This window comes from Chelonia mydas, chromosome 6 (genome assembly GCF_015237465.2).
Source record: "Chelonia mydas isolate rCheMyd1 chromosome 6, rCheMyd1.pri.v2, whole genome shotgun sequence".
Lineage (NCBI taxonomy): Eukaryota > Metazoa > Chordata > Testudines > Cheloniidae > Chelonia > Chelonia mydas.
Genome location: NC_051246.2, coordinates 68,646,118 through 68,671,150, shown reverse-complemented (window position 1 = coordinate 68,671,150; position 25,033 = coordinate 68,646,118). Strand labels below are relative to the sequence as shown.

Here is a 25,033-nt window from a genome sequence, read left to right as displayed (position 1 = left end):
TTATTGATTTGGATTGTTAATTTAAACAGTCTGCAGTGGTTGTGACAGCGCACATAGTTACAATTAACCTTGCGATGCAGAATTCATTATTGAAGAAGCACTAATGAGCCATTCTAAGGTTTGTACTGATCGCAGAATGCCTGGATGCAGCAGATCACTATTGGCCACAGTGTCATTCCTGGTCTTTAGTGTCACATAGTCTGTGAGGGCTGGAGAGATTTAAATGTTTTTTAAGGTATTTGAGTAAAATCTTCCTCTCTACTAGCCTGTACTAGCATTGTGTGCATACCCAGTGAATATTTCTGAAGTGCTCTCTCCCACCCCCAAATCAGCTGTCTACTGGATGTGCTGTAAGATCAAATAACACGACATTTGAAGCAACATTGGGAGAACTATAAAGTACTGGCCATGTAGGCCTGAGCCACAGAGTTCAGATCCAGATCTGAATGTCCACAATGATGGCGAGTGTTCATTCAGATTTGGAGTTCTGAGTCAGGGATATCTATGCATTAAACTGGTTGCTTACGGCCAAGGGATTGCTTGCTGCTACCCTCCTTCGTGCAGGTTTGGCTGTATGTGTTGTTTATAGCATTTGTTCCATAGCGAAAGTTATCGTTAGAGTGCAGTTATGGTCTGTTAGAAAAGTGACTTGGTGAACCTTTGACCAAGCTACTGCCTGTGTGCATTTTAGCATTCTGTCTATTGACTTTAAGGACACAATACATTTGAGCTACTTCTTACTCCTGTTAGCTTGCAGAGCTCATACGGGTATGTGAGACTGAACTGGAGTCTGTTATAATCAGGATTATTAACTGAGTTTCAACTGCAGAACCTTCATTGCACATCTCAAGAGCATTTTACCTTCCCTAAATACAGTTTATCACGGGATTGTAGAAATAAAAGTATTTCAAGGCAATCACAACCACAGATATGGTGCAATAAAACCTTTATAGCTCCCTGTCGCACACAGCTCCACCACATCTTGTCATGTAGGCCATTTCTTGGGCTGCTCTTTGTGCAAGCCTTTTTAGAAATACCTGTAGTTGCAAAACAGGCCTTTTATGTTATCACTGTGAATCTACCAAAATAGCAAAGAGTCCTGTGGCACCTTATAGACTAACAGACATATTGGAGCATGAGCTTTCGTGGGTGAATACCCACTTCGTTGGATGCATGTAGTGGAAATTTCCAGAGGCAGGTATAAATATGCAAGCAAGAATCAGGCTAGGGATAATGAGGTTAGTTCAATCAGGGAGGACGAGGCCCTCCTCTAGCAGTTGAAGTGTGAACACCAAGGGAGAAACTGCTTTTGTAGTTGGCTAGCCATTATCTATTCAGGGGACACCATCACAGGGCCTAATAACATCAGCCACACTATCAGAGGCTCATTCACCTGCACATCTACCAATGTGATATATGCCATCATGTGCCAGCAATGCCCCTCTGCCATGTACATTGGTCAAACTGGACAGTCTCTCCGTAAAAGAATAAATGGACACAAATCAGATGTCAAGAATTATAACATTCATAAACCAGTCAGAGAACACTTCAATCTCTCTGGTCACGCGATTACAGACATGAAAGTTGCGATATTACAACAGAAAAACTTCAAATCCAGACTCCAGCGAGAGACTGCTGAATTGGAATTCATTTGCAAATTGGATACAATTAACTTAGGCTTGAATAGAGACTGGGAGTGGCTAAGTCATTATGCAAGGTAACCTATTTCCCCTTGTTTTTTCCTTACCCCCCCACCCCCTTCCTCAGACATTCTTGTTAAACCCTGGATTTGTGCTGGAAATGGCCCACCTTGATTATCATACACATTGTAAGGAGAGTCATCACTTTAGATAAGCTATTACCAGCAGGAGAGTGGGGTGGGGGGAGAGAAAACCTTTTGTAGTGATAATCACCCATTTTTTCATGGTTTGTGTGTATAAAAACGTCTTCTGTTCTTTCCACAGTATGCATCCAATGAAGTGAGCTGTAGCTCACGAAAGCTTATGCTCAAATAAATTGGTTAGTCTCTAAGGTGCCACAAGTATTCCTTTTCTTTTAGCCATTCACAGTCTTTGTTTAATCCTGAGCTGATGGTATCAAATTTGCAAATGAACTGAAGCTCAGCAGTTTCTCTCTGAAGTCTTGTCCTGAATTTTTTTGCTGCAGGATGGCTACCTTTAAATCTGCTATTGTGTGTCCAGGGAGGTTTTTGTATATTGCTGTTCCTAATATCTGATTTGTGTCCATTTATCCTTTTACGTAGGGACTGTCCAGTTTGGCCGATGTACATAGCAGAGGGGCATTGCTGGCACATGATGGCGTATGTTACATTGGTGGATGTGCAGGTGAATGAACCAGTGATGGTGTGGCTGATCTGGTTAGGTCCTGTGATGATGTCGCTGGTGTAGATATGTGGGCAGAGTTGGCATCGAGGTTTGTTGCATGGATTGGTTCCTGAGTTAGAGTTACTATGGTGCGGTATGTAGTTGCTGGTGAGAATATGCTTCAGTTTGGCGGGTTGTCTGTGGGCGAGGACTGGCCTGCCTCCCAAGGCCTGTGAAAGTGAGGGATCGTTGTCCAGGATGGGTTGTAGATCACTGATGATGTGTTGGAGAGGTTTTAGCTGAGGACTGTATGTGATGGCCAGTGGAGTTCTGTTGGTTTCTTTCTTGGGCTTGTCTTGCAGCAGGAGGCTTCTGGGTACAGTCTGGCTCTGTTGATCTGTTTCCTTATTTCCTTGTGCGGGTATCATAGTTTTGAGAATGCTTGGTGAAGATCTTGTAGGTGTTGGTCTCTATCTGAAGGGTTCATTCACCTGCACGTCCACCAATGTAATATATGCCATCATGTGCCAGCAATGCCCCTCTGCTATGTACATTGGCCAAACTGGACAGTCTCTAAGTAAAAGGATAAATGGACACAAATCAGATATTAGGAATGGCAATATACAAAACCCTGTAGGGGAACACTTCAATCTCCCTGGACATACAATAGCAGATTTAAAGGTAGCCATCCAGCAGCAAAAAAAACTTCGGGACCAGACTTCAAAGAGAAACTGCTGAGTTTCAGTTCATTTGCAAATTTGACACTATCAGCTCTGGGTTAAACAAAGACTGTGAATGGCTAGCCATATTTATTTCACCTACAAAAGCAGTTTCTCCTCCCTTGGTGTTCACACCTCAACGCTAGAAGAGGGCCTCATCCTCCCTGATTGAACTAACCTCGTTATCCCTAGCCTGATTCTTGCTTGCATATTTATACCTGCCTCTGGAAATTTCCACTACATGCGTCTGACAAAGTGGGCATTCACCCACGAAAGCTTATGCTCCAATACGTCTGTTAGTCTATAAGGTGCCATAGGACTTTTTGCTACAAAAATGTGTCTACCAGACTCAGGTTCAGTTTGGCTCTTCCATTCTTAGCAGAGGGAGTGCCAGGAGCTGCTCTGCTCTGGAGCTTAGATGTGCTGTGGGAGTATAGCCACAGGAACACTCTGCTATGGAGTGTCCATTGTGTCATGCAGAACACAAGGCCAGTCTAGAGTGGAGCTGGAGAGCCAGAAAGGAGAGCAGGGAAAAGAAAACTCATTTGATTTTAATGCTATGAACTGTACATGGACAAATTCTCCAAGCGCTAGAGGGCCTGATCTAACTCCCAGTGCAGTCAGTGGCAGTCTTTCCATTGGCTGCAGGAGGAGTTGGACTGGGGCTATGGTCACCACAAAGGAGTGTGGTGAACATGAATAAGAACCTGACTTGGAAGCTGGAAGGACAAGTATCCATGAGACAATCTCTTTCTTCAGAAAGTAAAGAAACTCTGGTTTAGCAGAGAGAGCTAGTCCTAGGGATGTGCAATTGTTTGGCAACCTGTAGTTGCCTCTTCAACATTCACAATATTCCGGGACAGGGCATGGCGGGCTGCATGAACTGGCACCCCTTGCAGGTACTTCCTCTAAAAATAGGCCAGACTGGCACTGCTAGTAGATCCGACTAATGGGAAATGTTTTACAATCTCCATTATCATTATTTCCCCAACTCAACCTAGCCATCTTAAAGTGGCTGATTTCTTGTAGGCCTTGTGGCAGATGCAAGTCTTGAGAAGGGATTTAAAGAAGGAGAGGGATGGATCAGTTCAGGAATGGGATCCATTGGATGAGGAGCAGCGTGTAAGAAATTGCACAGATGTTTTGGGGAGGAGTAGAGAAGTAGGTGGTCCAGGCTGGTCTCATTAGCAAAGGAGAATAGGGCCAGGAGTGACATGATAAAAGACAGACATAGATAAGGAAGGAGGGGTAAAACTGGGAAGGGCCTTGAAAGCGGGAAATTTGAACTTCATGTGGTGTAAGAGGGGAAGTTAGTAGAGGGATTCGAAAAGGAAGAGGATGTGGCCAGAAGAACAGTCAAGAAGTACGGCTTTAGCAGCTGTGCTTTATACAGACTGGAAGAAGATGATGTTGGTGTCAGGGAAGCTGAAGAGGAGCAGGTTACGGTATTTACGATATGTGGTGATGAATGCCTTGATCAGAGTTTTTGAGTCTGGACAATAAAAAGCAGGATTCTAAAAACATTATGGAAGAAGAAGTGGAAAGATTTGGAAACAGTCTGGATTTATGGGGAAAGGAGAGGGAATGATTCCTGGGTTATGGGTCTGATTGCCAGGCAGGATGGAGATATTGTCAAGAGTAACAGACAATGCAGGGTTTATGTGTGTGTGTGCATATTGAGCCTTAATTTACTTTCTGTTAAATTTCATTCCATTCCTCCCAGTGTTGATTTCATGTGTGACTGAAGCTTGTAACTCTGTGATTAGTGCATGGCGTCCCTGTCTGAGTGGGTTTGCTTGATATATCCCAGCACTGTGCAGCCTTTGTGGACATCAATTAGTTGCTGTTGCAATGAACTCTTCTCTTACATGTCGTGTGGTGTGCTTGTTCAGATTACTGACATTAAAATGAACTTCTGTTTTTGCCAGGAGTTAACCCTGGAGGACCAACCAAGTGTCATGTCAGGTTCTGCAGGCTCCATGTCAGCAATAATCCCCTGAGTCACTCTCAGTTAGAGATGGGCTCAAATCACAAAATCTGTGTCTGGACACCTCATAGTTCAAGATCCTTGGTTTTGGTTTGATCCATCATAACGATAGGTGCTGTTTGCAAAATCTGGATCTAGTTCTGTGTTGAGATTTCAAATACTCCAAAGATTGGGGTTCTTCTTAGCCAGGGTTTTGGTCTGGGCCTGTCACTACTCTCAATGACACTGTTTATTCCAGCTCTTAAGAGAAGAACATTAACAGACTCTGACACTGATTTCTCCTTCCTTTAATACTGCCTCTCATTTATGTTCTGTTCATTCTTAATTTATGAACATGTATTTTACCACTAGATGTCCTTAGTTCTCATGCCGATCCCACACTAGCATAACCAGAGACCCAGAATCCTACAGCAATTGGTGATTGTATAATAACTGATTTATAAGAATGGCTATTCTCTGTCAGCATTATTGGGTTACCCAGCCGCTCTCAGAAACCATTTACGTAACTGCTGAGAAAATACAAGCTTCCAAATATTGTATAGTAATTATGGGAAAGTATAACAGAAAGAGAGAAACGTTGCTGAGGGATTTGGTAGTGAAAGGAACATTCTCACATGCACATTTGTAACCACTAAGGAATGACAGACCTTAATTTCTTTACTAGCAAAATATCTTCCACTTTTCTACTCTGACCACCTTCCTACAAATGTTTCCACAACAATGAAGTTAAAAGGATTTTCTTTCTCTCCCTATTAATAGCTGCCCAATAATGGCAGCTGTGCAAGAGGCAAAACATTGTGTATTTGTACAATATTCCTGAAGATGTCCAAAACTACATTTAGTGTGTGTGTGCATGTGTGTGTGTGTCTTATATACATACACACACACTTCCTTTATATACCACTTTCTCCCATGCAGTATGCAGTGTTAATACTTGTATATACAACAGAGGGTGAAAAACGTAATGTTTTCTGAGAATGAAGACAATATTTAACTCCAGGTGACCAAAGACTGTCTCAATCTTGAATGGTGATCTTGGGGTACAGTACTTTATTTCAGTGGTGTAGCTTTTTTTTCATGTTCTGTGTTGCAGAAGGAACACTCATCCTACCTTGGTTTGCTTGTTTGTTTATATTTTTCCCCTCCAGAAAGCCCATTGCTGACCCCGCACGGTGGTACTGCTGTTTCACAAAGCTGGAGTCAACACGCATGTAGGAGAGAGGGTTGTCACTCTGGCAATTTGTCCTTCCCAAATAGATGTGACTGTTTTGCTAGCTTTCTTTCCCTTATTTATTCCTTTTGGTTAATTCGTTTGCGGGAGTTGGTGGCTTTTTGTTTTTGTTTAACCTGGAGGGTTAGCTATGCAATTTGGCTTCTTCAGTGCCAACCAACTTGAGTAGCACAGAGCTCTTAAAAAAACCACCCCCTTCTTGCTGTACCTTGCCCCTTTTCCACACCCTGCTGCTCCCACTCAAGCAAAGTTTACAGAATCACTCTTTTATTTGTAGATCTTTAGACCGTGGGAAGGGAAGCTTTGAAAAGAGGAATAAAATCTCATTGCAACCAAGTCCTTCAATCAGGCTGAATTAACTGCCAATTAAAACATAATTCCATTCCTATTAAGATGGATGAGTTCCCTCTGAAAGTGGGAGCTGCTGATTTCTTTCTTCCTCTCACTTTCTTTTAAAAATGTTTTTAAGAGCTCTGAACAAATTACTGCTTTGCCAATGGGGAATTGGGCAGGGATTACTCTGATTTTTTGTGTGCCCAGCAGCGAAAGGGTTAATGCCTGCTTTCCTCTTTGGTATCCGCTAGTTGCAGCCCATGTTGTGATCAGTCCATGTCCATGTGCATTTTGTCCCCCAATTTAATAACAAGTAATTAAAAAAGTAAACAGTAATAACAACAGTCCTCTCCAATTTTCTCCAGGACACCCTACCTGCCTGCAATTCACCACAAACATGACGGAGGCTGTAAAAACCTATAAGTGGCAATGCATTGAGTGCAAATCCTGCAGCCTTTGCGGGACCTCTGAAAATGATGTGAGTTGGTTTTTTTTTTAATGTAAATTAGTGCTGGTGAAAGTGACTGCAATGACTGCCCTAGAATACTGTCCTCTGGTTCACTACAAAACTGTAAAACACTGGCAGCAGCGATGGGTCACTCCTCCATTGCTCTTTCAGTATACCTGAGTCCTGACGTGGAAAGAACCTCTCTGGTCCAGTTGCAGTGACTCATTTAATCATTTGTCTCTCCTGAGATTATCATGGGTGTCATATAAGGCCACTTTAGATGATAGTATTTGTGATTTGGACACTTGTCTCATAGAAACTGGACTGAAGCCACAAACCCAATGTCACATAGGTCATTGAACAGCTGTGATGTGGGCTGGATTTGAATGGCTGATGGTCTAGAGATGGCAGGTCTATCTCCTATTACTAATCCCCCCGTGTCACCCAATTTGAAGCTCATATGAATTTCAATTTTTATGATAAAACCCAAAACCATGGAAACATTTGGGTTGGAAGGGACTTTTTATTGATAATCTAGTCTATTTCCTTTGCTCCATAGCAAGATAGACGTCAAGCAGCTCTCTGGATTTTGTTTTTAGTAATAAAACAGAAAAATCTTAAGAGTCTGGGTGCATTCTGTTTTAAGAGCGAAGGGGGGATTTTCAGTGCAGTATATGGGTGTTGCCTATCCGAACAGAGTTTTTTTTGTGACAATGTGAAGAGCTACAGTCCTCGTGATAGGAACAGCTCATTTACATGTGAGCCACTAAACAGACCCCTCTCACTAACCTGCTGAACTTTGCAAAATTTGTTCTGTCCAGGCTGGAGAGTAAAAGGGTCCTGGCAAGAAGGGATTCTCTGGACTAGTAACACCAGAGATGATCAGAGGAATAGAGAACCTACCTTTTGAGAGGAGACTTAAGCTTGGCTTGTTTAACCTAACCAAATGAAGGCTGAGGGGAGATATGATTGCTTTCTATAAATAAACCAGCGGGATAAGTACCAGGGAGGGAGCGGAGTTATTTAAGTGAAGGGCTAGTGCTGAAAGAAGAACACATTGGATATAAACTGGCCGTCAGCAAGTTTAGGGTTAAAATTAGGTGACGGTTTCTAACCATCAGAGGAGTGAAGTTCTGGAACAGCCTTCCAAGGGGAGCAGTGGAGGCAAAAACCGAACTGGTTTCAAGACTGAGCTTGATAAGTTTACGGAGGTGGTGATATAATGAGACTGCTTACAATAGCATGTAGCCCATCTGTGGCTGCTAGTAGTAAATATCCCCAATGGCTGGAGATGGGACACTAGATGGGGAGGGTTCTGTGTTACTACAGGTCATTCTTTCCTGGGTCTCTGGCTGGTAGGTCTTGTTCACATGTTCAGGGTCAAACTGATCACCATTTTTGGGGTCGGGAAGAATTTCTCTCTGGGTAAGATTAGCAGACACCCTGGGAGGTTTTTTGCTTTCCTCTGAAGCATGAGGCGTGGGTCACTTGCTGGTTGAACTAGAGTAAATGCTGAATTCTGTGTAACTTGAAGTTTTAAAATCATGATTTGAGGACTTCAGTAATTCAGACAGAGGTTATGGGTCTATTACAGGAGTGGGTGGGTGAGGTTCTGTGAATCATAGAATCATAGAATATCAGGGTTGGAAGGGATCTCAGGAGGTCATCTAGTCCAACCCCCTGCTCAAAGCAGGACCGATGCCCAATTAAATCATCCCAGCCAGGGCTTTGTCAAGCCTGACCTTAAAAACTTCTAAGGAAGGAGATTCCACCACCTCCCTAGGTAATGCATTCCAGTGTTTCACCACCCTCCTAGTGAAAAAGTTTTTCCTAATATCCAACCTAAATCTCCCCCACTGCAACTTGAGACCATTACTCCTCATTCTGTCATCTGCTACCACTGAGAACAGTCTAGATCCATCCTCTTTGGAACCCCCTTTCAGGTAGTTGAAAGCAGCTATCAAATCCCCCCTCATTCTTCTCTTCCGTAGACTAAACATCCCCAGTTCCCTCAGCCTCTCCTCATAACTCATGTGTTCCAGTCCCCTAATGATTTTTGTTGCCCTCTGCTGGACTCTTTCCAATTTTTCCACATCCTTCTTGTAGTGTAGGACCCAAAACTGGACACAGTACTCCAGATGAGGCCTCACCAGTGTCGAATAGAAGGGAACGATCATGTCTCGATCTGTTGGCAATGCCCTACTTATACAGCCCAAAATGCCATTGGTCTTCTTGGCGACAAGGGCACACTATTGACTCATATCGAGCTTCTTGTCCACTGTAACCCCTAGGTCCTTTTCTGCAGAAAAGGCCTGCAATGTGCAGGAGGTCAGACTAGATGACCATGATGGTCCATTCTGGCCTTTAAATCTATGAGGGTATAATGAAGTGGAAAATCCAATCTCATATATGTGTGTGGTCCGGGGGTAAATGTCTCTCCATTTATCTGATCTTGCTGGTGGATTCCCCCAGCTCAAAGGGAGATTTATCAGTTAGAAATTCAAGCTGTCTTGTTCAATTCAGATGCGGCCAGAAAGGGTTGTTGTGGCAAAGTGAGGAGAGTGTGGTGGTTGACCCTGGAAGCAGAAATGTGAGGTTTTGTAAATCCGTTCATGTTCCGTACGTGCTTATTGTTAAAGCTATGTTCAAAAGTGTGCAGTACTGATTTACATATGCTTTTGTTCCCACCTCAGCAATAGAGTAATCAACATTCTCTCTCTCTCTCTTCCTCCCTCCCCCCCCCACCGCCAACAATTCTGCTTCAGGACCAGCTGCTCTTCTGTGACGACTGCGACCGTGGCTATCACATGTATTGCTTAAACCCACCAGTGTCCGAGCCTCCAGAAGGTAACATGTTCTGGAAGTCTACATCGAGAGCAACAGAAGGGCCCATGGGGAGGAGGGAGGAAATCAGAAGGTGGCCGTGGGCAAGGTGGGTGAAGGAATTGGGAACCAGACTCAGAGCAATGAGGCAGAGGCAAAATGTCAGGTAGCTTTGTAGTGCACATCTGATTGCTAACAGTTGGCTTACCAGGGAGGCAGATCAAGGACCCAGTCCTGAAGGAAAACAAGAGACCATTTGGAAGGGCTGAAGATTCTGTACTGGGGGAAGCCTGAGCTAGACGTCTCCTGTCTAGCGGGGATGAGGGCTGATAATCTGGTGAGTCTGGGCCCTGTTTAACATTAATCTGCCTCTCAGGTATGGGGAGTTTACAATACTCCTTGCTGGAGAAATGTGGGGAGTAGGCTGTCCTTCCTGACATATGCTGCATTTCAAGGGAGAAACCAATCTCAATGACATTTCCTCATGAAAACCTGGTAAATGAGAGAACAGCTCTCCTGTGTTTTAAAGTGACTCAGCAGATTTGGGAAATCCGCTAGGTTCGGTTCACTACAGAAGTTCATAGTTGGACGCTTCTTACCTGAATTTTATGTTGTTCTCCGAGTTATTGTCCCTACAGGTGTGCCACATTATCAATCAGAGGTTTTTTTTTGTCAGCAGTGTCTGCAGGTCCACCTGCATGTTACTCATCCTTGTGCTCCAGACCAAAGATACATAGGAAGGCGCCTACCTATTGCCATTCCAGTTCCTTCTCAACTGCCTGTGGCTAGAGACTGAATATTGTGGTGTCCACTAGATTAATCTTTTAGCTATACATTCTCCATTTCTTTTATTTTCTTTCTTCCTTTTATTTTTAGTACTCTTTTCCTTTTTTTCCTGCACAAGTTTGTGCCTTTGAGGGGAGGGGTTCTGTTCTCTTTTTTGTTGGCCATGGTTATGGCCTCTGCCACCCTCAGCCTTTCCTCACTTCTGGCCTCACTTCTGTGGGCTCTGACCAAAACCCTGCCAGACCTGCCATTCAGTAGTGGGCATTCTAAATGCTCCCAGTGCTATAGAGAGTCCCATATCCCATTGAAGTGCAAGGTCTGCTCTGGATTCAAGAGCAGATCAAGGAAACTGAGAGAGGATAGAATGAAACTGCTCCTTATGGAATGCTCCCTGAGATCTACAGGATCCCATTGCCCCCCCCCCCCCCCGCCGAATACTTTGGCCTCATCTTCTCAGACTGTTCTGGTGATTTCTTTGGCTCTAGCTCTGTTTAGCAAAAAACAATGGGTAGCTCCAGAGGCCCTGAAAGAAGAAGAGATCTTGGTCTCCTGACAAGGAGTCTAAATGGAGGGAAAAGTCACCCCAGAGACCAGGGTCTAAGGAGACTTTTCATCCTGCTGTGGGTACTGCTGAGATTCCTGCTTCCTTCAATACTGAGGACCCGATCTCACTGAAAAAGAACTCCAGCATGCTATGTACTGAAAAATATCTTGGCAAACAACCATGCTTGGCACCAGCCTCTGTACCTTCAGAGTCCTCCAAGCACAAGGACTCTTCAAAGAAACCACCACCGGCCCCAGCTCTGGCACTCTCTGAGGGCGACAGACACAAGGAGTGTGCAGACAGCCCATCTGTACTGTCTCTTTACCACTTGATTCACCTCAGCTTGAGGAGTACTGCCCTGGAATGCTGGTATTGACCTCATTCCTCCCCATGAGGACCACAGAGTGACAGAGGCTTGAATCTCCTCTCCTTAGAGACTGAGGGCTTTTCTGCCAACACCAGTGTACCAACCAGTACTGCAGCCCCCTCACCCAAAAACTTGGGCACCAGTATCGACTCAGATGCCAATACCTACTTGACCGCCAGTACTGACTCTCCTAGCCCCTCCATTGGACACAGCGGATGACAAATCTTCAGGATCAGACATCTCTGTCTAAGATTCGACCACCTTCCTATTCTAACATCCTGCCCCAGTGGTGTATCCTGACAATAAGACTCCAAAAACTAGTTGTCATCTATCCCACCAACTCTGGCAGGAACACCCCTGGGGTCCTGTTCCTTTCCCATATGTCCTGTCACACTGGGCTTTCTGGAACCCTGGATCCCCTATGATGACCAATTGTATAGAGTGTTCTTATGTAAAAGGGCCTGTCAAGAGGAGCAGCCACCAGTACCCAGAGAGCCTGTTCCCCAGGTTCCTGCTCCTCAGAGGACTAAGAACTAAGAGTTGAGGAGGAGGCACCTCTCTCCAATAAAATCCTCTTCATCTCCAGATGAAACCATTTTGCTCCCTTCACCATTCAGTATGGATGATCATAAATTTTGTCAAGATCTGATGACTTTGCAAATTCCCTTCTAGGAAATACAGAAGCCCCAGCACTTCCTTGTGGATATTTTCTATACCATGTCTCATGGCAAAATATCCCTGTCTGTTAATGATGCCCTGTTCTCTCCAGCATGTAACGTATGGCAGACATCTGCTATCATCTCACCTACATGGAAGATGGTTGACAAAAAACTGTTCAAGGGCTCCGAATACCATTTCTTCCCATCCCACTGCCCTGGTGGTCAACACAATCAGTGAAAGGAACAGACAGCTCAAGCTCAAATACCTGGACCTTCTTGGATGCAAGAGTTATTCTTCAGCTGCACTACAGTTCAGTGATGCCTTGTTGGTGAAGTATAACTCCACCAATTACATCAAATTTTCATATTTTATTGACCATCTGCCACAGGAGCAGATGGACCAATTTCAAGGCCTTATTTCAGAAGAAGAGACAATTGCCAAAGCATCCTTGCAAGCCTTGCTCAGTGTGGCTGGCACAGCCTTTCACTTTGTGGCTGCAGTTATATTTATGTGTCGAGGTTCAGGGCTGCAAACCTCTGGTCTTCCTAGAGAAGTGTAGAATACATTAGAAGATCTTCCCTTGGAAGGGCCCAAGCCCTTCAGCAATGAGACAGATGCGTCCCTGAACTCTCACAAAGACCCTGCAATCCTTGGGCATTTACATCCCTGCAACAACAACAACAAAAATATAACAAGTCACAGACAGTCCAACAGTCTCGCCCAGTTCAGTATTTTACTTCCCACAAGCAGTATTCTATTGCTGCCTCCTGGTAACCAACTTCATCCAAGTGGCCATTTTGGCTTGTTGGTTGACAGTCACGAATCACCACGCTGTATGAATCCTACGCTGTAACATTCTGTCCTCCCTCCACTTATGGGAATTCTCTCTCCCATTTCACACCTTTCTGGGAGCATATCAAACAGATGGATACTGGAAATAATTTCATTAGGATACACCATCCCATTCAACCACTTCCCCCTTCTCCCTGTCCCTTTTCAGGAATCCTTCTCAGCAGGGTCTCTTGAAGCAGGAAGCTCAATCCCTCCTATTACTGAGGGAATTGAATTAGTTCCTCCCAAATTCAACAGAAGAGGGTTTTACATTTTTGCATTCATCATCCTCAAGGCTGGGGAGCTCACTTTCAGGACTCCACAGCACAGGGCAAATGGACCCCAGGAATTGTTGTTGTACATCAACATTCTTGAGCTCAGGGCAGTCCAATACATGTCCCTTCACTTCCTACTCAGGATCCAGGGTCACTCCGTAAGAGGCATGACAACAGAGCGACGATATACTACATCAACTACCAAGGAGGCACAACATGCCAATCTTTATGTGCAGAGGAAATAAAGCTCTGGAACTGGTGTCTCACCCACCAGATTGACATCTCAGCCCATCTACCAGGTCTGCAGAACACCTTCGCAGACACTCTGAGCAGACATTTCTGCCAGGATCACAAATAAGAACTGAGCAATACTATCTTTCAGAAGACTTTTCTCACCTGGGGTTCTTCAGCGATAGACCTCTTTGTGGCTCCAATACAAAATGCCATCATCTCTGCCTGAGGTGAGGACTTGGTCACAACTCCCTGGAAGATTCCTTCTTCAGCCGTTAGCCTCAGGTTCTGCTATACACTTATCAACACAATTGCTCCTCAGAGTCCTGAATAGGCTGAAACAGCAGAAAGCAGTAGTTATCCTCTTAGCTCCAAAATGGTTGAGACAAATATAGTTCTCACCCCAATCTCTCCTTATTACACCTCTTGACCTGGCTCCTCGATGGCTCTTGGGCCTAGAGCAGGACTGTTCTCTTGAGCTGCAGTGTGTGCTGCTGAATAGTAGGAAGCCTGTCCTAAGGGAAACCTACTGTGAGGGGCCAGACCATATCAGACCAGCTGCTGACCTGCACCCTGACTAACTTCACTGCAACCAGTGAGCCCAGCTGCACTGCCTTGGAGCTGACCGAGTAGCCACAGCTCCTCATTGGCAGCTGGTTTAGCAGCTCTGCTTATAAACCTGGTCTCCCAGCAGATCAGCAGCTGCTAAGTGCATATCTTATCTGTAACTGTGCTTGCCTTGTTCCAATCCCTGCTCCTGCTTTTGCTCCAGCCCATTCCTCATTAGCTTCTGACTTCTTGCTTTGATCTCCGGCTCTGCCCCTGGCCTACAACTCTAGTTTACCCTCTAAAGCCCTGGCATTCAACTTCTGTCCTGGCACTGACCTTGGCTCGTTTCTGGTCTCTGCCCACCCTAGGCCCAGGGTTAAACAGTAGGCTGAACTCTCATTTCAACCACTGGGCCTGACTGAACATGGCTTGGTTGGCGACACCTACCTGCAAAAGTGGAAGCAGTTGAAGGGGTGTCACTTTTTGTGCAACCTGCCACTACCAGATTCCTGAAGGGAGTGGCCAACCTCTTTCCTCACATAGGACAGTCCACGCCACTTTGGAACCTTAATTTAGTTCTCAGTGCCTTGAGACACCCCCTTTGAACATATGGGAAGTTATTCCCTGCTGCAAAAACCTGCATTCCTCGTAGCCGTTGCTTCAGCCAGAAGAATAAGTGAATTGGGAGCTCTTATGGCTGATCCACCATATACTGTGTTCTACCAAGGCAAGGTGACTTTGTCCTCATTCTCACTTTTTATCTGAAGTCTCATCAGACTTTTACATCAACCAGGACTTTCAGCTACTGCTCTTTTTTACCCCAAACCTCATGCTTCAAGGGAAGAGACTAGTCTCAAAACTCTAGATGTGAAAAGAGCCCTTGCTTTCTATCTTGACAAAACTAAACCCTTCAAATCCTCTCCTAGACTTTTTGTCTCCATTTCAGAGAGAATGAAGGGAGCTCCTCTTTTCACCCAAAGACTATCTAAATGGGTCTTAACATGTTACAAAGCGTTTGGGGTACACCCTCCATGAAGGGGACTGCTCATTCCACAAGGGTGAAGTCCACCTCTATAAGAACTGCTTAAGAACATATCATTCCAGACATTTGCAAAGCTGCCTTCTGGTCATTGGTGCACACTTTTTCCCAGCATTATGCTGTTGTTCACACCTCTAGATCAGCTGCAGCTTTTGGTGAGGCTGTGCTCCAAATTGTTCTGAACTTGTCTGCTCAGTACCCTTCTCTGTACCTGAGGTACTGTTTGGGAGTCACCTAACATGGAGCCCCCATAGGAACAATAGCTTGAAGGAGACGTTTATTACCTGTACAGTAACTGGAGTTCTTTGAGATATTATGTCCCTAGGGGTACTCCACTCTGCCCTCCCTTTCCTCTCTGCTTCAGAGTCCTTGCCTTTGAACTTTGGGGTTGAAAAGAAACTGGAGCATTGGCATGTCTGCCCCTCCCTATATATTCTCCATCTGGAGCATGAAGATGTGTAGGGTGCAGGCACAGACCCGTGGATGCTGCTCCTCAAAAATCTCTGATGGAAGGTGCATGGGTGTGCATGCACACACATGGTGCACCCATAGGGTCAAAACATCTTGAAGAACTCCAGTTACTGTAGAGGTAAGAAATCTCTCCTTTTCTTCCCCAGTAGAGTTTATAAATGCCCTATTTAGAGATGGTCTTATGGTTTAGGCCTGTCTGTAATGTTTTATGGGAATGGTTTTGTTTTTGTTAATCCCCATACAATGTCATTAAACATGGAGTCATAATGGCCAATGAGACTCCATCTTCTTGTTGTGTTCAGGCAGCATGTGCAGTACCTCCCTGACATATTTAGACAAGCCAAAAACTATTTAGAGTAGTTTTCAGTGCTGTTCAGACCATCTGTACCTTGGAAAGGGAGGAATTTTCAGATCAGTATTATGTTCAGTACATAGTTATGTCCTTGAAAGAAATTCTACTTGAAAGTGTTTCTGCTGGTTCTGGTTTGTTAGTTGGTTTTGGAACAGAAGAACTGGCCCATTGATCTACTAGTTCTTGAGGTTAGTGGGCCTTCAATTAAAATCAATAGAGCCCAATAGAAACTGACAGAGGCCTACAGAATGATTCTAATGGAGTGTACTGGAATGTCCAACAGGGCTGAGACAAGAATAATTATGAATCAACTATGTAGCCATGGTGTGTAAGACCACAGGAGTTATGTTTTTTAAAATTTTGCTAAAGAGGAAACGAAACTGATAGGGAGAAACTTTTTGGAAACTGAATAGACAAGATTTCTGTTTAATTGGGAAGTGCCGGGATTAAGTTATCAAATGGCAAAAAGTATTGTGAGGCTGCACATCACAACTGACCAGTAACTTCTGGGGATAGACTGACTCTAAGGGCTTGGTTACACTTAAATTTTATAGCGCTCTTACTTGCTGGCTCAGGGGAGTGAAAAATCACCCCCCTGAGCGCAGCAAGTCAGGGCGCTTTAAAGCGCTAGTGTAAACAGGCTCCGAGCGCTGGGAGCTAATCCCCTCGTGGAGGTGGATTACCAGGAGCGCTGAGAGAGCTCTCTCCCAGTGCTCGTGCGTGACCACGCTCGCACTTCAAAGCACTGCTGTGGAAGCGCTCCCGCGACAGCACTTTGAAGTTTCCAGTGTAGCCATGCCCTAAGTGAACGATACCAGCGGGAAAGGAGCAATGCTGTACTTGCTTCAGAAATATATTGGAAATGCCAGTTGGGGAAGATACCTTCAGTCCCATTGAAACCATCCCTAGCATACAGTCTCAGTATTCAGAGTTAATACTGTGCATGTGAGATTGATTGATTGTTCATTGATTTACAGGGAGCTGGAGTTGTCATTTGTGCCGAGAACTACTCAGAGAGAGAGCATCAGCTTTTGGCTTTCAAGCCTGAGGAGCTCCAGGGATCAAGATGCAATTTGCTTCTGGAGTTGTGGTACCAGCACACAGTTCCCATCCAGAACACAAAGACACACACATGCGCGCACACACACACATCGAAGAGAATGGACACTCAAGTATAAGAAGAGATAACAATGGTATTTATTGTCAAAGAGTAGATTTCACTAATATAGTACCTCCTGGGTTCTACTAGAAGAAACATGTTCTCCTTTTAATGCTCCAAATGGAATCTTTTCACTGCTGTGCATGGTTGATGCTGTATTGTAATAGGCTCACATGCATTATGTTAAGGGGGAAATTGTTATACTGATACCGAGGAGTCGATTTTGTGTGGCCTTGTGCTTTTTTGTTTGGTCTTCTTTGTAAACAAAGAAATAGCAACATAGTTCCCAAAGCACTACTGATGAGATGCTTTGGTTGGGATGTTGGGAGCTGTTACTCCTCACAGGCTTGGCTGAAAACCGCTTTACTGCAACACTGTGTAGTTCTAGAGAGGCTTTGAAGGTTGTGGTAGCTCCGTTCTTCCTGAGTTGTGAATAACACGAGCATATTGCCACTGAGACAGGAACTGATCTAAAATTCCTTGGGTGACCGTTTCTTTGCTGAATCATCAAACCCTTTGCTTTTTACTGATATTAGAAATTTGATTTTAGTGTAAATGAAAGAAGAATAGAATATATATAGACTCAGAGGCACCTACTCCACCCCTCTCCAGTTTCTTTTAATGTTCAGGGAGACCATCTTAAAGTGGCGCTGTTATTAAGATCAGATCCAAAAGGCTGTTTTTTATTTATAAAGAGGTGAGGAGTAATGGTTTACAGAACCTGAAAAGAAAGATTGTCATGGTGGTTTTTAAATTTAAATAAAAATAGCTTTCCTTTATTTAAACAGTCCCCTGATGTGTAGCACACCCAAACAAAATAGCACTGAGCTCATGTATCAGAACCAGGAAGCATCACTGTAATTCACTGTATTGTCACTGTCCAAACTAAGTGAAATAGAGAAAAGTGAACAACAACAAAACAAAAGCATCAATGGAGAATAAGTATTTTTTAAACAATCTTCTCCATTTCAGTAATCTAAGGGGTCAAACATGTAAGGACTATTTTTTAAAAATATGATTTTTAAAGTTGCAAATATGCTACTCCTGATTCTATCAAGTATACAAGAATTGTCCTACAGTATCTTGGGTGTGACATATAAAATCTGTTTATAAAACAGGTTTAAAAGCTTGCATGAGAGGAGGAATGTAATATAGGTTGATGAATCCCAAGTAGCATGAGTGGCTCAGGATGCCTATGCAAGGTGGTAAGGACACTAAGATTGCATTTGGGATATACATATTAATTGAAGCCCCTCTGCAAAATTATTCACCCTGAGGATTTAAATTGACATTGTCAAAATAAATGTAATTTAGTTTAAAAAAGGTCCTTCCCTGTGTTACTAATAACACCTCAGACTGTTAAACTTAAATGAATTGTAAAAATTTACTTTACTTTACTTTTAATTTTTTATGTGGTTTGTTTAGCTTTTTCACTTCTTTCAGCTTGGACACAGAAACCAGTCTGGTCAGTTTCTCAATCTTGTTCTCGTGGACTCACACATAGTGCAGTTGTGTGTGAGTTCACAAAACTGCCCTAGAATTGTTTCAATCCCACAAAAACTGTTTTCTTTACATTCCAAGGTGGTACCTGAGCACTTTATTTCTAGCCCTATTGCACCAAATCTACCCCTCATGCAGCTCTGTTGTCTTCCCCTGGGATTAATTTAAACCATTAGTAGGGGACAATGCCCAAATGTAGCGTCCCAAAACTACGAGATAGTGTCAGTTGAAAAGTGTGCAAAAATCGTCTTTCTGACACACATTGGGAGGGGAAGATAGGAGCTTAAATCTCTACTACAGGCCTACCTTATACAATCCTAGACCATCAAATAGCATTTGTGTCCACACAGCTACAATAAGATGATTTACATACTATTTAAACAAAACCATTTAAAAACTTTAAATGACCAACTTTCTTTCAGCCTCATTGGGCAGCATGCTGAAGCACTTCAAACTATTCATCCCCATTGTCTCATCCAAATCTCTGAGCGGCCGTCACCTTTCTTTTCAGCTCCCTCCTGTCTGTTAGAATCCCCCTAGGAAGAGCTAATGGAGTCTGTCACATTTCTCCAATGCTCCCATGCACGTGGTCTTCTTAGTTTCCCTTGGCGGATGTGCTGGATCCATAACTAGAGACTGAGTCGGATACAAGATGCTAGAGGTGCCCACACCTTTTGGTACAGAAAACTGCACTGGCAGCTTGCCAGGCGCTGGATGGCCACAGCTTATTTGCACACACATTTGCATACATTAGTTAATCAAAATAAATTGCCATGACTTTCATATTTGCTGCCTGTTGCAGTTAAACCCTCATGAAAATTTTCAAGTGTTTAGCTGTGTCATCTCCACCTTGCACGTCCAGGGAGACAGCAGCAGCAGCAACCCACATCCTAGGATTCCAGGAGCCTCAGTTGGCCTATCAGCTGTACCTTGTGTTCCTCTACTCAAAGCATTAACAAGAACTGATTGTGTTAGAGCCTCTGTATTCCATATCCAATCTACCAAGGCAGAGTTAGTTGCTACAGTCCAGAATGCACATGTATGAGTTCAGATTAATAGTAACTTTCTTGTCATGGTCCAGTTACACTTCATTCATTCAGGCTTTACTCTCGCATATCTACATGCACAGACAGTTCCAGTTAACTTCTAGCAGCCTGATAAATCCAAAGCTTTCACCTCTCTGACATTAAGATGCTCCTGCGACTTATATCTCCCCGCTTCACAGCCTTATTCTTAGGCAATAGGCAGGTACATTCCACTCAGTAATAATTCTTAGCATGTACATAGGGCTGGACAACTTCAAAGTGTTTAAAACATTCATTATTTAATCTACACAATACCCATTATGTAAATAGTGCTGTACCCATTTTACAGAGACACAGAAAAATTATACCATGTCTTGCTCATAGTCATACAGTGAAAAAGTGGATTCACAGTCAGCTTTTTTAACCATCGGACACATTTCCTTATGCTACTCCTTTGCTGTACACTTATTTAAAGGAACAATCCACAATAAGGCAATTTTCGAAACCCAGCATAATCATGACATTCTCACAGGCGAACTAGGGAAATGTGGTCTAGAGTAAATTACTTTAAAGTGGGTGCACAATTGGTTGAAAGACAGTAATCAAAGAGTAGTTATCAATGTTCACTGTCAAACTGGGGGTGGGGGTGGGGGGTGGGGTGGTATATCTGGTGGTGTTCTGTCCTGAGTCTGGTACTAGTCAATATTTTCATTAATGTCTGAGATAATGGAGTGGAGAGTATGCTTGTAAAATCTCTGGATGACACCAAGATGGGAGGGGTTGCAAGCACTTTGGAGGACAGGATTAAAATTCAAAATGACCTTGACAAATTAAAGAATTGGACTGAAATCAACAAGAGGAAATTCAATTAAGACAAGTGCAAAGTGCTTCACTTATGAAGGAAAAATCAAATGCACAACTACAAAGTGGGGAATAACTGGCGAGGTGGAAGTACTGCTGAAAAGGATCTGGGGGTTATAGTGGATAACAAATTAAATATGAGTCAATGTGATGTAGTTGCTAAGAAGGTTAATATCATTCTGAGATGTATTGACAGGAGCCTTGTATGAAAGACACAGGAGGTAATTGTCCTGCTCTACTCAGCAATGGTGAGATTTCAGCTGGAGTATTGTGTCCAGTGCTGGGCGCCACAGTTTAGGAATGATGTTGAAAAATTGGAGAGAGTTCAGAGGAGAGCAACAAAAATGATAAAACGTTTAGAAAACCTGTGAGGAAAGGTTAAAAAAACAACTGGGCATGTTTAGTCTTCAAAAAAGAATAAGAGTCGTCAACTATGTTAAGGGCTGTTATAAAGAGGACAGTGATCAATTGTTCTCCATGTCCACTGAATATAGGAAAAGAAGTAATGGGCTTGATCTGTAGAAAGGCAGATTTAGGTTAGATATTAGGAAAACCTTTCTAATCACACAAGCATTTAAGCTGTGGAAGAGGTTCCAAGGGAGTGGGGTGGAATCCTCATCACTAGAAGTTTCTAAGAATAGGTTAGACAAACACCTGTCAGGGATGGTCTGGTTTTACTTGGTCCTGCGTCAGCGCAGGGGGCTGGACCTGTTGAGGTCTCATCCAGCTTTACACTTCTGTGGTTTGATGATTCTAAGCTCTAGTGTAAGGGAAAAACATTCTGGGGACTCTGTTGTCATGCTTCCCTCTCTTTTTTTCATGGCAGGAAGTAACATTGAATAAATGTCCATTCAAAGTTGAACAATTTTCACCATTTTTATTTGTTTCTTGGGAATGTTGTTTTTAGAGGCTTTTAAAAAACTAAATCGGTACATTAAAAAGTAAATGGTTGTGATTACAGTAAAGGGGTTTTTCCATTGGCTCTGGCACAGCTGTGTGAGTTGTTAGTGGTACTTGATGTGAACCAAATACTGAGGGTTAGACTAGGATAAAAAGGTGCGTGTTCTAAAACTGCTAGTGAATACATGTGAACTGATACTTTTAAAAACTCCAGTATACAGTATTTTAATGCAGATTGGAGCAAACTACCAAGGGAAATGATGGATTCTCCATCTCTTGAAATGCTCAGATCAAGATTGGATGTCTTGTTAGTTGATGTGCTTTAGTCAAACACAATTACAGTCAAACAGTTAGTCAAACACAGGAGTAACTGGGTGAAATTCTATGGTCTGTGACATACTGGAGGTCAGATTAGATCAGCAATTCTCAACCAGGGGTTTTTGGGCGGCCGCAAGCAGGCTTCAGTGGGTCTGCTGAGCAGGGCCAGCATTAGACTCACTGGAGCCCAGGACAGAGTGCTGAAGCCCTGCCGCGTAGGGCTGAAGCCTGGGACCCTGAGCCTTGCTACCCAGAGTTGAAGCTGAAGGCTGAGCAATTTAGCTTAGTGGGACCCCCTGTGGCAATTGCCCTGCTTGCTACCCCCTAACCCCAACCCTGGCTTTTATATGCAGAAAAACAGTTGTTGTAGCACAGGGGGGCCATGGAGTTTTAAAAGCATGCTGTGGGGTCCTCAGAAAGAAAAAGGTTAAGAACCCCTGGATTAGATCATCTAATGGTCCCTTCTGGCTTAAACTCTAACGATCTATTGAAACACATGTTAGCTGGTTGAGGTGACGTGAAAATAAGCTCCTCTCTGTACCAGGGCCCTGAAATATTTTTCATTAAAACATATTTGGTCACACATTTTAACCCATCCTCCCCCATCTTTTATCCTATTTTAGATGAGCCCTTAAAGTGCAGTTATGGGAAATGATTCACCTGTGTTGGGACAGTGAGTTGCAAACTGCTTCCTGTGTGCCCATGGGAGCAATTTTATTGAAAGAGACAGCCTAGCACCTCAGCTGTCCTACCCCAGGGATTCTTCCAGAGAGGAGCAACTATCAACTCAGCTACATTGGGTGAGGCTGTCCAGGAGATGTGTTGAATCCCCCAGCCAGCTTGGTCCTGGCCCTTCCGTGTTCTTGGCTCTACTGACTGGATCCTGGTCCAGGAAACCAGTGAGTAAGTGAATCAGGCTCATAGTCAGAAAAGGTGACTGTATCTAAGCAGTACCGACCCATGCGACAGATCTCTTCCCTGTGTATATCTGAGTCAGATGTGCTTATTTTACTATCACAAGCAAACACTCCCCGTTAGCCCTTCAGAGCTAATACAGCTATGGAAACATGAATAAGATCCTATTCTCCCTCAGGGAGCATCAATAAAATTGTCAGTAGCTTGATTTTGAGATCCAAGATTGAGTTTGCAGCATTGACAGCAAAACCACGACTTAGCTTTTAAATGAGTCACATTTGATGCAGAAGCAAAGAGAGAAAACTAAAGATGGGATCATCCAATTACATAGTCCTGTGTCTGACTAGAACCACACTTCACTCTGCTTGGAGGGAATTTTCTGTTACTACCCTGAGCTGGAAAGAGGTGCCAAAGAATGGCATATAATTAGTTTGGATTTCACGGTGACTGCTCCATGAGAGCCTTAATATTGTGTAGTTTGGTGGTTGGTTTGGGTTGGGGTTTTGTTTTTGTTTTGTTTTTTGTGAGCATGGCACATTTAACCTTTAGTTCTTCCCCTTTAGTGCAGGGCCTGAAAATAATTAACAGTTACTAAAAAGGAAAATGAGGGTGCTGCATTTTTTCCCTTCCCTCTCACAAAGAAAGGAATATTTGCATTCTTGACCAACAGCCTACAGTGATTGTATTGTGCGACTACAGGTGAGTCCCTCTTCATTTTACCTAGCATTGTGCTCACCTCAGAGTTAACAGGATTTTGTACTTTCATGATGTCTTGCATCTGAGGCACTCAAAGAGCTTTACAAACAGTAAATTTTACCTCATGCCACCCAAAGGGCTTTTTCAAAAGCACCTGCTAATTTTGAGTATCTCAGTTTTTAGATTCCCCGACTTGAGATTGTGCACTGCTTTCCGCAGTTGTTGAGCGCCAACTCCAGTTGAATATAGCCATATGCTAACACAGCTATCAGCATTGCTCGGGGTGGAGGGTGTCCATTTTCTAGCATGTGTTTTAGCGTGGTTGGGGCAGCACTATCCTTTAACTGTGTTAGCAAATAGTGGTTTAGCTCAGGTCTTGAGACTGGAAAGCCACTGTTAAACTGCATTCGTATGAAGCAAACATTACTCCCCGTGGCTTTTAAACTGCTATTCCCAAGCTTCTCTCCTGCACTCTGAAAAGGGTTTATTACACTCTGACTCAAAAAGATAATTTCCTACACAGCATATTAGGTGTGGGGCTGTTGTGTTTTCTCTTTATCCGCTGTCTGTTTTTTGAAAGGGGTCATACAGGAGGGAGAAAAAAGGATGAATGTGGAAAGAAATATTAATTAAGGCTGTCACTGCTGCAGGGCTAGTGTATCTTGTGCACAATGATATTCCAGGGGATTATTTTCTTCAGTGCAGCTGTTTAATTCAAAGCTCTTGCATCAAAGTAGTTTTCTTAGGCTTGGCCTACACTTAAAATTTAGATCAACATAGCAACGGCTCTCAGGGCTGTGTAAAATCCACACCTCTGAGTGCTGTAGCTATGTTGACCTAACCCCCAGTGTTGGCACAGCTAAGTCAACAGAAGAATGCTTCCATCAACCTAGCTACCATCACTTGGTGAGGTGGAGTTCCTACAGCAATGGACAAACCTCTTCTATCAGCATAGGCTGCGTCTACACTACAGACGTTATGCCAGCATAGCTGCAGCATTGTAGCTATGCTGCTGTAGTCCCCGTAGTATAGACGTGGCCATAGAAACAACTAAAACAAGGGATTGTAGGAAAGTATTTCAAACACCATGGAGCAATAGGAATCATTTAGAGTGGTACATGAAGGTAGAACTAGCAGTAACAGGAAGACAAATAAGAAAGGGAAAATTTAGATTAACAGAAAGATCTCCTTCAGCAAGATCTATCTATCCAATATATCTATGACTAAACACTGAAATTTGTTACTCTAAGAAATAGTCTTCCAAGGGAAAAGTGAAAGAAGCAGCATTGTTTCAGTTCAGACATTAAAAACTAGTCCGGATAAAACAATGGAAATAACACAATCGGGAACAAATCTGCATCAGGCCCTGGGAATAGATTTTGTAAAGCCAAAGAAGGACAAGATTTCAAGATGGAGAAGATGCACAATTATACCTAAGGCAGCCAATGGGCTGAGGAGGGTGAAATATTCACCCTGAAATTTAGCAAGGAAGAGGTTGTTAGAGGCTCTGCTGAAAGCAGTTTCAGTGGAGTGTAGAAAGTGGAAGCCAGATTGGAGAGGCTCGCACTGTTACCTTGTGATCCACCTGTCCGTCTGTTGTGTGCACCTGTTGTCTCTCACTGTAGACTCGGAATGTATGCCCTGCGGTGCAGGGACCTCCTTTTGCTATAAACCTGTACAATGCTTAGC

General features: G+C 43.5%; 1 protein-coding gene across 9 annotated transcripts in view; it reads left to right on the top strand.

The window, feature by feature from the left end:
* DPF3 (double PHD fingers 3) overlaps positions 1-25,033 on the top strand; it is a 225,779-nt gene that overhangs the window by 193,842 nt on the left and 6,904 nt on the right. For 3 of the 9 annotated variants that reach the window (XM_007055736.4, XM_043550216.1, XM_043550217.1), the window contains exons 9-11: positions 6,960-7,072; positions 9,808-9,889; positions 16,948-21,377. In XM_007055736.4, coding sequence (XP_007055798.2) covers positions 6,960-7,072; positions 9,808-9,889; positions 16,948-17,018 — 266 coding nt within the window. In that variant the 3' untranslated portion in view covers positions 17,019-21,377. The other 6 variants (XR_005225499.2, XR_005225502.2, XR_006291957.1 and 3 more) reach the window with 6 other exon arrangements.